The sequence below is a fragment of the Anomaloglossus baeobatrachus genome, chromosome 3, assembly GCF_048569485.1.
Source record: "Anomaloglossus baeobatrachus isolate aAnoBae1 chromosome 3, aAnoBae1.hap1, whole genome shotgun sequence".
In the NCBI taxonomy this organism is placed as follows: domain Eukaryota; kingdom Metazoa; phylum Chordata; class Amphibia; order Anura; family Aromobatidae; genus Anomaloglossus; species Anomaloglossus baeobatrachus.
Window position 1 is genome coordinate 79,425,462 of NC_134355.1, and position 13,667 is coordinate 79,439,128.

General features: G+C 49.7%; 1 protein-coding gene across 1 annotated transcript in view; it reads left to right on the top strand.

Annotated features, from left to right (window-relative positions):
* Positions 1–13,667, top strand: part of BFSP1 (beaded filament structural protein 1) — a 98,346-nt gene that overhangs the window by 77,242 nt on the left and 7,437 nt on the right. Inside the window, exon 6 of the mRNA XM_075339276.1 lies at positions 4,616–4,836. Coding sequence (XP_075195391.1) covers positions 4,616–4,836 — 221 coding nt within the window. The remainder of the gene's footprint in view (positions 1–4,615; positions 4,837–13,667) is intronic.

A 13,667-nucleotide genomic window follows, 5' to 3' on the forward strand; every position in this document is an offset into this window, starting at 1 on the left:
ACTTGAGAACGGCGGCAGCTATAGGCATAGAAGTGGTGTCTAGGTATAGTAAAGTAGCCATGTGCTACTAGAGTAAAAAAGGGGAATTAAAAATTGTAGGGCATCATCAATTCAATACAAATCGACACCTTGCATACAGAAATGCTATGATATGAAACCCATGACCCCACCAAACCATTGAATGCTGGTCACGCATATGGCGCTCATTTAACTTTGATGCTCAAAGTGGCCACCGTCAGCTGCAATGCACATCTGGACTCTGGACAGCATACTGTATCTTGCTGCACGTTGTGCAATATAGTAGGTGACACGTTTTCACAAGCATCTGTGATACGTCGTCGTAGGTCCTGCAATGTTGGTGGAGGGGTCGCATACACCTGCTGTTTGATGTGACCTCAGAGAAAGAAGTCCAATGGGGTCAGGTCAGGTGAGCGTGTAGGCCACTCCACGCAGCCACCATACCCAATGACTAGTAGGAAGGTCTCCATGAGGTATCGCTTCACATCCGCAGCCTTGTGTGTTTTACACGTTTTAATCATTGCATTTCGGTATGCAAGGTGTCGATTCGTATTAAATTGATGATGCCCTACAACTTTGTAGATTCACTTTTTTTTCTCTATCTTGTTCCGTTTTCAAGATAAAAATGCTAACGCCATTGTTTTCCACCAGGTGGTGCTATAGGTGGTTTCGTTGCATAGCGCATGGCTACTTTACTATACCTAGACACCACTTCTATGCCTATAGCCGCTGCCGTTCTCAAGTTAATGACAGTGGACAGGATATGGGTGGACACACTGTATACAGCAATGCTATAGGATTGCTGTATATAACACAAGTGATCAGACAGTCGCAGTTTATAGTCCCTTAAGGCTATATCTGCATGCTGCAGTTTTCTGTTCACTGCAAAACTGCACCCTGTGGTCACAAAAACGTAGACTGTTGCCCAAAATTGCATGTATTTTCCATGCGTTTTTGATGCTTTTCTTTATCAACAATGGGTGAAAAACGCAAAAAGAGTTGACATGCGGCATCTTTGTGGTCATCACAAAACTGCAGCCCAAAAAAAAAGCAACATGTGCATAGCAAAACTGAAATCTCATAGACTTTCCAGGGGAAGGAAATGCATGCGTGCATATGGGACCTTAGGGGATTATTAAAATCAATGAAAGTTAAAAAAAAAAAGTTTAAAATTATAAAAAAATTCAAAAAAACACAAAAAAGTTCAAATCACCCCCTTTTTGCCCCATTAAAAATAAAGATAAAAAAATACACATATGTGGTATCAAAGCATTCAGAAAAGTCCGAACTATCAAAATATTAAAATGATTAACCAGATCGATAAACACTGTAAACAAGAAAATCCAAGAATGCCAAAATTACGTTTTCTTATTTGCTACAGTCCAAAAGTTTGGACACACCTTCTCATTCAAGAAGTTTTCTTTATTTTCATGACTCTGAAAATTGTAGATTCACATTGAAGGCATCAAAACAATGAATGAACACATGTGGAATGAAATACTTAACAAAAAAGTGGGAAACAACTGAAAATATGTCTTATATTCTAGCTTCTTCAAAGTAGCCACCTTTTGCTTTGATTACTGCTTTGCACACTCTTGGCATTCTCTTGATGAGCTTCATGAGGTAGTCTCCGGAAATGGTTTTCACTTCAAAGGTGTGCCCTGTCAGGTTTAATAAGTGGGATTTCTTGCCTTATAAATGGGGTTGGGATCATCAGTTGTGTTTTGCACAAGTCTAAAAAGCAAGTGGCCAACATTACTTTAAGAAATGATGGTCAGTCAGTCCGAAAAATTGGGAAAACTTTGAGTGTCCCCAAGTGCAGTGTCAAAAACCATCAAACGTTACAAAGAAACTGGCTCACATGAGGACCGCCCCAGGAAACGAAGACCAAGAGTCACTCCTGCTGCGGAGGATAAGTTTATCCGAGTCACCAGCCTCAGAAATCGCAGGTTAACAGCAGCTCAGATTAGAGACCAGGTCAATGCCACACAGAGTTCTAGCAGCAGACACATCTCTAGAACAACTGTTAAGAGGAGACTTTGTGCAGCATGCCTTCATGGTAAAATAGCTGCTAGGAAACCGCTGCTAAGGACAGGCAACAAGCAGAAGAGACTTGTTTGAGCTAATGAACACAAGGAATGGACATTAGACCAGTGGAAATCTGTGCTTTGGTCTGATGAGTCCAACTTTGAGATCTTTGGATCCAACCACCGTGTCTTTTTGCAACGCAGAAAAGGTGAACAGATGAACTCTACATGCCTGGTTCCCACCGTGAAGCAGCGTGCTTTGCTTGTGACAATGTTTGGGATTTATTCAAAATTGAAGGCATACTGAACCAGCATGGCTACCACAGCATCTTGCAGCGGCATGCTATTCCATCCGGTTTGCGTTTAGTTGGACCATCATTTACTTTTCAACAGGACAATGACCCCAAACACACCTCCAGGCTGGGTAAGGGCTATTTGACTAAAGGCTACTTTACACGCTGCGATATCGGTCCCGATATCGCTAGTGTGGGTACCCGCCCCCATCTGTTGTGCGACACGGGCAAATCGCTGCCCGTGCCGCACAACATCGCCCAGACCCGTCACACATACTTACCTGCCCGGCGACGTCGCTGTGACCGGCGAACCGCCTCCTTTCTAAGGGGGGCAGTCCGTGCGGCGTCACAGCGACATCACTGAGCGGCCACCCAATAGAAGCGGAGGGGCGGAGATGAGCGGGACGTAACATCCAGCCCACCTCCTTCCTTCCTCATAGCGGCCGGGAGGCAGGTAAGGAGAGCTTCCTCGTTCCTGCGGCATCACACGGAGCGATGTGTGCTGCCGCAGGAGCGACGAACTACATCATTACTGCTGCAGTAACGATAATTGAAAATGGACCCCTATGTCACCAATGAGCGATTTTGCACGTTTTTGCAACGATGCAAAATCGCTCATCAATGTTACACGCAACATCGCTAATGCGGCCGGATGTGCGTCACCAATTCCGTGACCCCAACGACTCAGCATTAGCGATGTCGCAGCGTGTAAAGCCCCCTTAAGAAGGAGACTGATGGGGTGAGCTGGACCGCAGAGTGAAGGCAAAAGGGCCAACAAGTGCTAAGCATCTCTGGGAACTCCTTCAAGACTGTTGGAAGACCATTTCCGGTGACTACCTCTTGAAGCTCATCAAGAGAATGCCAAGAGTGTGCAAAGCAGTAATCAAAGGAAAAGGTGGCTACTTTGAAGAACCTAGAATATAAGACATATTCTCAGTTGTTTCACACTTTTTTGTTAAGTATTTCATTCCACATGTGTTAATTCAAAGTTTTGATGTCTTCAATGTGAATCTACAATTTTCAGAGTCAAGAAAATAAAGAAAACTCTTTGAATGAGAAGGTGTGTCCAAACTTTTGGTCTGTACTGTATGTTTCCCTTTAAAATGCTGCAGAGATTCAGAGAAAAACATACTTTTCATAGCTGCTGGGAATCGAGCAACGTGGGTGACTAGTAGTACAGGCGTGTCCTGGGTGGCTTCTTCCTGCTTTCTTACAGTGATTAACAGATCTTTGCTTATATATGCATGTAAGCAGAGACCTGTCAGTCACTGTCAGAAAGCAGGAAAAAGCCACTCGGGAACACATGTACAACTAGTGCACAGTGCAGTTCAGTCCCCAGCAGCTATTACAAGTACCGTATTTTTCGGATTATAAGACGCACTCTTCCTCCCAAAAATGTGGGATGAAAATGGGGGGTGCGTCTTATAATCTGGTTACCAGCGGCAGGGGAGTGCACTAGTTCAGGCTCAGATGGGGGTGGCAGGAGTAGAGTGATGCTGCGAGTATCCCGGCGATGCAAGAGCCATTCCCACGATTAAAGAATATGTCGGCGGTGCGGGCTTCAAAGTATTGGTGCCTGGAGTTGGCGGTTGCACAGATTGAACTCTCGGCAAGCCGAGAGTTCATCTACGCATGCGTCTCCTGCCGCCCATTGACCTTCCAGCAGGCGACTTTAGGAAAATGCCACCTGGAGGTGGCATTTTTGCAGATGAGTTCTCGGCTCTTCATTAAACCAAGATCTTAATCTGTGCAAGCATCAACTCCGGGCGCTATTTCTTTGAAGCCCGCACCACCAACATTTTGATACCTACAATCCCCGAGGATCGCTCCTGCCTCACAGTGCCTGCAACATAGCTGAGACTCTCGCCACACCTATTCCACCACCACCCCTGCTTCCCTGCGACCCCGATCTACACTGCTGCCACCCACCCAGTAACATACAACCGGATTTTAAGATGGACCCCATGTTCACCAAAACTTTCTTTGTACCATTTTTCTCTCTCTAAATTTGGGGTGTGTCTTATAATCCTGTTCATCTGAAAAATACGATATATATATAAATATATATATATATATATATATATATATATATATATATATATATTTCTCAAACACCGCAGCATTTCAGAGTGAAACATACCTGGCTGTGATTATACAGCCAGTGCCTGATACATGCTGCCCATGGTTTGAGCAGCATATATCAGATGACAGGCTCCCTTTAATGCATGAGCAAGGTGAATATTCTCTGACGAGACATTGTTTCCTTTTTTTTCATAGACTTCCATGCTAGAACAAGCCATTAAAAATACCCAAGAAAGCTATGACGATGAGATACAGCTGTACAACGAGCAGATAGAAGTGCTTAGGAAAGGGATGGAAGAAGCCGAAAGGAATTTAGAGAAGTACACAAATGACTGCCGTCAGCTGGTAATATACCAGCAATCCTTGGAAAATGAATTGGAAAGATATAAACGTATTATTGAGAATGAAGACAACAGGTAAATGTACAAGTAGCGCCCCATGGGGCAGGCTGTTAACCTACTCGTCGAATTTCGTCGTCATGGGCAGCCTAGGCCGGCTCTATTGCACTAAGGCGTACAGAAGATCGCAGGGGAGAGATGTTGGGGGTAGTAATGAGGTGAATGTCATGATGCCACCTGTAGTATGTGGACAGGGAATCTGCCGCCACTGGTGTCACTATCCTCCGGGGCAGATGGTGGTAGCAGCTATGGATGGTATTGCTCCCCACAGGTGGAGCGGGATCCGGGGAGGATGACGAGGGGAGTAGTAATGGCGGGCGCCGAAGCGCTGATCAGCGGTGCCGGTAATGAGGAAACAGAGTCTATGGCTGCGGTTCCAGGTTGTTTACCCACTTTTGTGATGTGCCGCTCACCCAGGTAATACCGGTCACTTGCTATGATGGGCTCCGTTGAACCCGAATCCCTTTAGAGATGAGTCCGGTGTAGTGTTCGGTGGGTTTCGTCCTTTTAGCGCCTGTCTGCGGATCCTCAGGCTTGAAGCTACAAGGGGACCCGGGTTTTCACGAATAGTACTCTTGTCCCTATATGCAGGTGTCGCAGTTCCGATATGGGATCCGGCTTGAAGCGAGGCCCCAGATCCTCTCTAGCACTGTGCTTTAGGGCACTTTGTGGCAAGGGAAGCTTGAAACTTTCCCCGACCAGGCAGATTCTGGAAAACCAACGTGGAGTAGGATCTTCCCTAGGGTCCTGTCACCTTGTGTGGTGCCGGTTCCGAGGGGAGCAGATGCACTCTCCCCACAGCAACTGTGGGCACTTTTCCTCCTTCCCACCGGAGCACCTTTGAGGCACGTCTGCTCCATTGCTCTTCTGCTGGAGAACTCTCTAACTGTTGTGTTGGCTCCTGACTCCCCCTGCTGGCTGCACTTCCCCCCTCCCAGGTCCTAACTGGGACTGGGGCCCATGTATGAGGGCAGCCTCTAAATGCTACTCTGTAGGCAACCCCTTTATTACCCCACCTAGCCCAGTCCCCAGTGGGAACAGGGCAACCTGGTGTGTATTTGAGTGTGTAAGTGGTGAAAACAGGACTGACTTCCTCAGGATCCGGGTTTAGCATTACACCCAAATTTGGGCGCAATACTCTGTGGCGACTGAAGCCACAGGAGCGCCACATACACATATGACTTTATAAAACATTCTAATTTTATCTTTTTAGAATATATAATGACAAAACAGGCTGCACTGCTAGCTGACAGGACTACTCTACTGCCTGACCAAGATAAGCAGCATTCACACTGACAATAATAAAGTAATTAGTGTATAGATTACAAAACACATTCATTTAGGTAATTTAAAGGGGTTGTTCACTACTTAGGGGTGCTTCACACACAGCGAGCTCGCTGCCGAGATCGCTGCTGAGTCACGTTTTTTGTGACGCAGCAGTGACCTCATTAGCGATCTCGCTGTGTGTGACACTGAGCAGCGATCTGGCCCCTGCTGCGAGATCGCTGCTCGTTACACACAGCCCTGGTTCGTTTTCTTCAAAGGCGCTCTCCCGCTGTGACACACAGATCGCTGTGTGTGACAGCGAGAGAGCGACGAAATGAAGCGAGCAGGGAGCAGGAGCCGGCATCTGGCAGCTGTGGTAAGCTGTAACCAAGATAAACATCGGGTAACCAAGGTGGTTACCCGATATTTACCTTAGTTACCAGCCTCCGCAGCTCTCACGCTGCCTGTGCTGCCGGCTCCGGCTCTCTGCACATGTAGCTGCATTACACATCGGGTTAATTAACCCGATGTGTACTGTAGCTAGGAGAGCAAGGAGCCAGCGCTAAGCAGTGTGCGCGGCTCCCTGCTCTCTGCACATGTAGCTGCATTACACATCGGGTTAATTAACCCGATGTGTACTGTAGCTAGGAGAGCAAAGCTAAGTGGTGTGCGCTGGTAACTAATGTAAACATCGGGTAACCATACCCGATGTTTACCTTAGTTACCAATGTCCGCAGCTTCCAGACGCCGGCTCCGTGCAAGCGCAGCGTCGCTTGCACGTCGCTGCTGGCTGGGGGCTGGTCACTGGTCGCTGGTGAGATCTGCCTGTTTGACAGCTCACCAGCGACCATGTAGCGATGCAGCAGCGATCCTGACCAGGTAAGATCGCTGGCCGGATCGCTGCTGCATCGCTAAAGTGTGAAGGTACCCTAAGACAAGCCCTTCCCATTCCAAATGTTTCCCTCATCTAAAATAAAAAAATCTATACTCACATCCAGTGGTGATGCCGTTCCAGGGGTGTCTGGGTTTGGACTCCTGGGGTTCATGTGAGGTTGTGATGTCACATGAGCACTACACCCAATCACTACCAGCTTCTCTCTCCTCACCTCCGGACAAATGCGCTAATCAACAGGAAGTAAGCGCTGTGGCTGCCGCTCACATCCGGTTGATCGCTCCAGAAGAGAGAGAAGACGGCGCTGATTAGATGCAAAAAAAAGTTAACAAAGCGAAAATGGCAGAAGGTGGCAAGGGTAAAAACAAAAAAATAAATCCAGTTATTCTAGGAATGTGTGGTAGCAAGGAAATCATTCCCTAATGCACAGGCCATGTTTTTTAGGACACTGGTAAATGGTATCCATCCTGACTCCATCTTTGTAGCATACCCTGCATCTCTTTGAGGTCGGCTTTTTTTCGTTGCTGGTGTCCCTTCTCAGGGAAAATGCTGACTGGGGACAATTCTGCTGGCCTCATTAGAAAATTCTTCCCCCACCCTCCCTTGGTCTCCAAAGATGTTTTATTATTTTTTTTGGAACTCAAGGTAAGATCCTTGGTTTCCAGTTTTTTGGTCCAATACAAAAGCATTATATAGGGCCACTTGGAATAAAGGTCCATGCTTCTGTGACGCCCTGGACTAGCCAAGTTGTCACAGGTAGGCCTTACACAAACACCCCCCCTTAATAAGGTGACAGCAGCCAAACTACAAAACCCTTGTCACCTCCCTCCGGGTTTGACGTTCACACCAGGGGGGCGGAGCCAGGCAGTTGGCTCCGCCCACCGAGGAGTTCACAGGCCCGGAAGCGGGAAAAAATAGTAGATGAGTCTTGACAGTGGAGTGGAGTGAAGTTCAAGGGCAGACCTGCGTCCAGGTCTGTCATAGTCTACAACAGGTGTCTGGGTTGGAGCTCAGTCACCTCTGGCAAGGAGGCAGACGGTGGTGGCCACCTGCAGGAGCTGGGATTACAGCCGCTGGAACCGTAGGGACCGGGGACGGGCGATGGCCCGCCATTACCGAACCGGGGAACCGATTGGAAACCGGAGCACCAGGAGGGGTACTCAGACCCAGTACGAGGCCCAGAAACAACTGGGCTGAGTCAAATCAACTGATTGAGGACTGGACTTTAGGCCCTTTCCCACCTAAGACCCGACTGAAGACAACAGCCCAACCATTAGGGTAAAGCCACCGCCCAGGCATAGAGACCCGACGGGCCAGCGTCTGCGGGCAAAAAGGGCTCTCCCTGCACACACCAGGCTGGGGAGCAGACTACCATTGCTCAGGCATAGGAGTTATCATTTCTCCACAAGTGAGGTGCAGGAGAAAGGCGGAAACCACCAACCTGAGAAGGGTGAAAAACACAGCCGGCTGCGGGCATCGTTCACCATCTTGTTTGGTTTACCAGAGACTCCAGCATGTTTGTAATAGTGAGTACAACAGTGCCTTCGGGCCGCACACCGCGCCGCACCGCACCGACACGCCAGCACCATCCATTCCCCCGCCTCAGCACCTCCCTCGGGCCCTCGGGACCATCATTCCCCTTACCCACGGAGGGGTCAACACCAAGCTGCGCAACACCGTCCCCGGGAGCATAGTCAACGGCAGCGGTGGTGTCCATCCATTCACCACAACCCGTGGGTGGCATCATGAACTCAAATCCAGTACAAACAACCGCGGCTCCGGCCGTGGACCTCCCCACCGAAGTCCCTACGTGTAGCGCCAAGCCCCTTTCAGAGCGACGTGATCCCCGGGTCCGTGAGGAGCTCGAGACACCCACCGACGAGCACAGATCCGAGCGGCTCGGCAGCTGGCCGAGCCCCGGGGCGGTACACATCGACTCTTCTGGCGTCACGAACAGGATTGAACCCATCTTCCACTTACCTGTGGAAGTGCGCCTTGAAGTTATCGTCAGCGGCGTCCCGCTGAAAAATTTCAGAATCCGCCATCTTGTCACCATCCTGTGGTGTGAAGTTTCCCGCCCAAGCCGTCTTCTCCAAGCAAAAGGGCGCGAAAAGTAAAGTCCCGCCCCCTGAGAACAGAGCGGCGCAGAAAGAAAACAGAGTGCTCCGAAAAGACCAAGGGGGGCGGGTGAAGACTTTGTCCCATATGACCGAAGGGATAAAGGGCAGGGACTCCAGGACTCTGCCACCCGTTGTGTTCCTGGACCCCGACAGTACATCATGTCCGCCCCGTCAGGCAAGCCAGAATTCCCAGAGCCCGCGCCTGGAACAGCGGCGTGGGTGGAATCCCGGATGACCCTCATGTGTTGCCGCTTGCAAGTCCAGGTGCGGTTCCTAACGGAACGATGGGTGGCCGAGATGGAGGAGATAGCCGTGCGGGTGCGAGAAGTGGAGGCAGATTTTGTAGAGCGGGTAAGCGACCCACACCCCTATGTCCCTGAGGGACCGGCCGCTGCGGCTGAGGGACCCGGTCTACCCCTGCCCTCCATGTTGCTTCTTTCACCGCCCGTGCCGGTTGCCGCTGCTTCCCCGCTCGGTCCGCTGCCCCGACACTGGCAGCGGATTCTGTTCCGTCCGCCTGTGAGGACCCTCCTGGAGAAGCAGCCCGCGGACGGCCGCTTGTTTGGCCCGCACCGATCCCGCTTCCCTGGAAGCTTGATTCCCGGAGGGTGCCCGCTCCTGATGTGATCCCGCCGGTCCCGGAAGTGACCGTGCCCCAGCTGCCCAAGGTCACGGCAGTTCGCTTGGCCAAGATGGAGGTGAATCCCTGCCAGAAGGAGGCCCGGCGGGCAGCGCTGGCCGTTCCCAGATCCCAGGCCTCGGCTGAGGCGTCGCAGGGTTGCCGCTGCAAGGCAGCACAGCAGGCCGCGACACAGCGGGGTTCCGCAGCTCAGAAGGTGCCAGTCGTAGCCGGCACAGTGGAACTCCAGCTGGGCCCAACCCCTGCGCAGAGGGAGCTAGGAGACACTCCATACTGGGAGCATCAGCAAAACCTGTTGGGCCGGGAGATCGCGGCCCGTGAGAGGCAGAAGGCGGAGGTGCTGGCCCGGACCATCAAGGAGAAGGAGAACCTCTGCACCGCCACCTACCAGGTACGGGGCCCGAGGTACGAGGGGCAGGTACGCCAGTTTGATCTCCGCCGTGGATGGGGTTGATTTTCGACCCTGGCCTGGAGGCCGAGATCTTTGTCTCCAGGAGGGATGTCGACCCCCACCTACCCATGGGTCACCCGGACCGTGACCTGGCACCCGGTGAACTGGTCAGTTACACCCGCCATTGTGGGGAGAGGGGCTGGTTCGCCCTTGACGTCCAGAGGAGAGAGAGACGCAGTGTTCCCAGGCGGCCCCAGTCCCCTCCCCCACTGTACAGTTCTGAAGTTACCATGGAGGAGGAATATGAAGAGGAAAGTTAAAGGCAGCGGATCCCGGCTGCCAAGTTGAAAAGTCCCTGTTGGGACCATACTGCCCTTACTACCATACTGACTTTGTTTTGCCCCCTTCTGAAAGAGACAAGGCCGAGAACTTGCAGGCCACCCAAAAACTATTGGGCTTGTAAATAATCCCTTAACCGACCCGTTCCGCTTCACGACCTCCGGAGAGGCAGACTGGAGGATGGGCCTGCGGCAAAGTGATGGCCGAGGCCCCGTCACCAATGCAACCGGTGGCGATCCTCCGGGTCGGGGGTCCCCTGGACGTGGGGCCCCTGAGAGACAAACAGGTGTGGAGCCCTGTACCTGTGCCGTAAAGCAAATCTGGGCCCGTTCCTAGACTGGGGAAAAGGGGTGCTGCCCATTTCTTAGGGTCAGCATCAAGGCTAGGTTTGTTTGGGTGGGCAAACAGAAGGACCCCGTCCCGTTCCCGTATTAATAAAAATGTTTGATGTTTGCAACATTTAAAAATATGCCTCCCATATGGGAAGAGTTCAAAATATGCTTGAAAATCACAAAATCAGTTAGCTATTAAAAGGTATCAACCACTGAGGACTCTCAGTTCTTTTCTTCAGATTTTGAGTTATACCATGCCTGATGAAGAGACCTGAGTAGTCTCGAAAGCTTGCAATTATTACCATCTTTTCAGTTAGCCATCAAAAGGTATCAACCACTGAGGACTCTCAGTTCTTTTAAACAATTTTTTTTAAAAATTGAGTACACATTTTTGGCAATATTTTACTATCTTTTCATGGGACAATAATGAAGATATGATATTTTGATACAATGTAAAGTAGTCAGTGTACAGCTTGTATAATAGTGTAAATTTGGTGTCCTGTAAGTAACTCAACACACAGCTATTAATGTCTAAACTACTGGCAAGAAAAGTGAGTACACCCCTAAGATTAAATGTCTAAATTGTGCCCAATCAGCTACTTTCCTTTCTCAGTGTCATGTGACTCATTAGTGTTACAAGGTCTTAGGTGTTAATACGGAGCAGGTGTGTTAAATTTGGTGTTATTGCTTACATACTCGTTCATACTGGTCACTGCAAGTTCAACATGGCACCTCAAGAATTGTCTAAGTATCTGAAAAAAAAATGTATTGCTCTATATAAAGATGGCCTAGGCTATAAGAAGATTTACATCACCCTGAAACTGAGCTTCAGAATGGTGGCCAAGACTATACAGTCGTATAACAAGACAGTTTTCTCTCAGAACAGACCCCTCCATGGTCGACCAAAGAAGTTGAGTGCACATGCTCAGCGTCATATTCAGAGGTTGTCTTTTCAAAATAGATGTATGAATGCTGCCCAAATTGCTGCAGAGATTAAAGTCGTGGGGGTCCACCTGTCAGTGCTCAGACCATATGCCGCACACTGCATCAAATTCACCTGTATGGTTGTCATCCCAGAAGGAAGTTTCTTTTAAAGGTAATGGACAAGAAAGCCCATAAACAGTTTGTTGAAGACAAGCAGACTAAAGGTCCTGTCACACACAGAGATAAATCTGCGGCAGAGCTGTGGTTGCAGTGAAATGTGGACAATCAGTGCCAGGTCTGTGGCTGTGTACAAATGGAACAATATGCCCATGATTTCACTGCAACCACAGATCTGCCAAAGATTTATCTCTGTGTGTGACAGGGCCTTTAGGACATGGATTACTGGTACCATGTCCTATGGTCTGATGAGACCAAGATAAACGTATTTGGTTCAGATGGTGTCAAGTGTGTGTGATGGCAACCAGGTGATGAGTTCAAAGACAAATGTGTCCTGCCTACAGTCAAGCATGGTGGTGGGAGTGTCGTGGTTTGGGGCTGAGTGCTGCCAGCTGTGCGGAGCTACAGTTTATTGAGGTAACCATGAATGCCAAAATGTACTCTAATATATTGAAGCAGCACATGATCACCTCCCTTCAGATACTGGGCCACAGTATTCCAACATAATAATGACATGCCCATCAGGGCCATTGGGGACACTTGGAACCATGCCACTTTTCTATCTTTAGGGAGGGGTCACGGCGGAAGGGCCCGACTCCGTGACGCTGGTGGTGTTGTTTTAAATTAAAGTTGGAAATGATGAATCGTGATGCCACCTGTGGTATTCGACCAGGTATGGGTGACACAGCTTAGATAGGACAGTTGAGGGAAGATTATGAGGCAGCAATGATGGTACAGCTCCCCACATGGGGAGCTGGGCCCCAGGACAGCCGTAGGCAGTTGTTAGCCAGTGGAATGCTTTGAATAACGTGGAGCTGGCGGAGCAGACAATGACTCCAGGACACAGCGGGATGCAGTCATAGGTTCTTTACTCACAGTAACTCACAGTTGTCAGTTCCAGATTATGATGGCCGGCCGGTCAAATGCTGCCCTTGCAGTGCTGAGTCCTGTGGTGATGGGATCCAGTCAATCCCCAGGTAATTCGGAGGTACAAGACTGGTGTCATTTTCTGTATCCCTTTCCTGGTCGTCTTAATACACTGGCTTCGCCTTCCTGCTCTGCGTCTCACACACAGTACCCTGAGCCGGTGTCCGCGGACCTTGTTTTGGGTGGCTATTCTGCCTGATCCCTTGGCCCTCTGTGGTCACCTTTTCAGCGGATTCACGTGTGGTGGTGGCTTCAACTTCTGAAGATACCTCAGCCTCCGGTTTTGCTAGCTGAGCCTGGTTGTTCTCCACTAGTCTAGGGGCCAGTCCCCTTTGCGGCCTAGTCCCCCCACACCGGTGAATCTCCCACTTCCTGTGACTCTAAGACCCCTTCTTCCTTTCTTTCTTATCTTCCTCCTTGTCCTAGGACGAGCTCCTCCGGCTCCAGTCCTCAGGACCTCTCCCCTCCACGTCCTCCTTCTTTCTGCACATCGTTCTAAGTGTCCACTCACTAACTAACCCCAGCTCCAGACTGGCTCCCGTACTGAGCTCTTCCTAAGGAGCAATCTCACCCTAACCATAGCCCAAAGTGGTGTAGCTATACTAAGAGAGTGTGCATCATCACAGGAAGCAGTAAAATCACGGCAGGAGCAGTCACATGACCACTATGAGCCGTGAGAGAGGGGCTAACAGCAGGGCAGGTAGGTAGTTACTATCTACTTACCTGCCCCAATAAAGCCCAATAGTGAAATAACAAAAAAAAATTAAAATAAGCCGGATAACCCTTTTAAGCATGATGGTGGAAGTGTCATAGTTTGGGGTTCCATGAGTGCTGCCGGCTG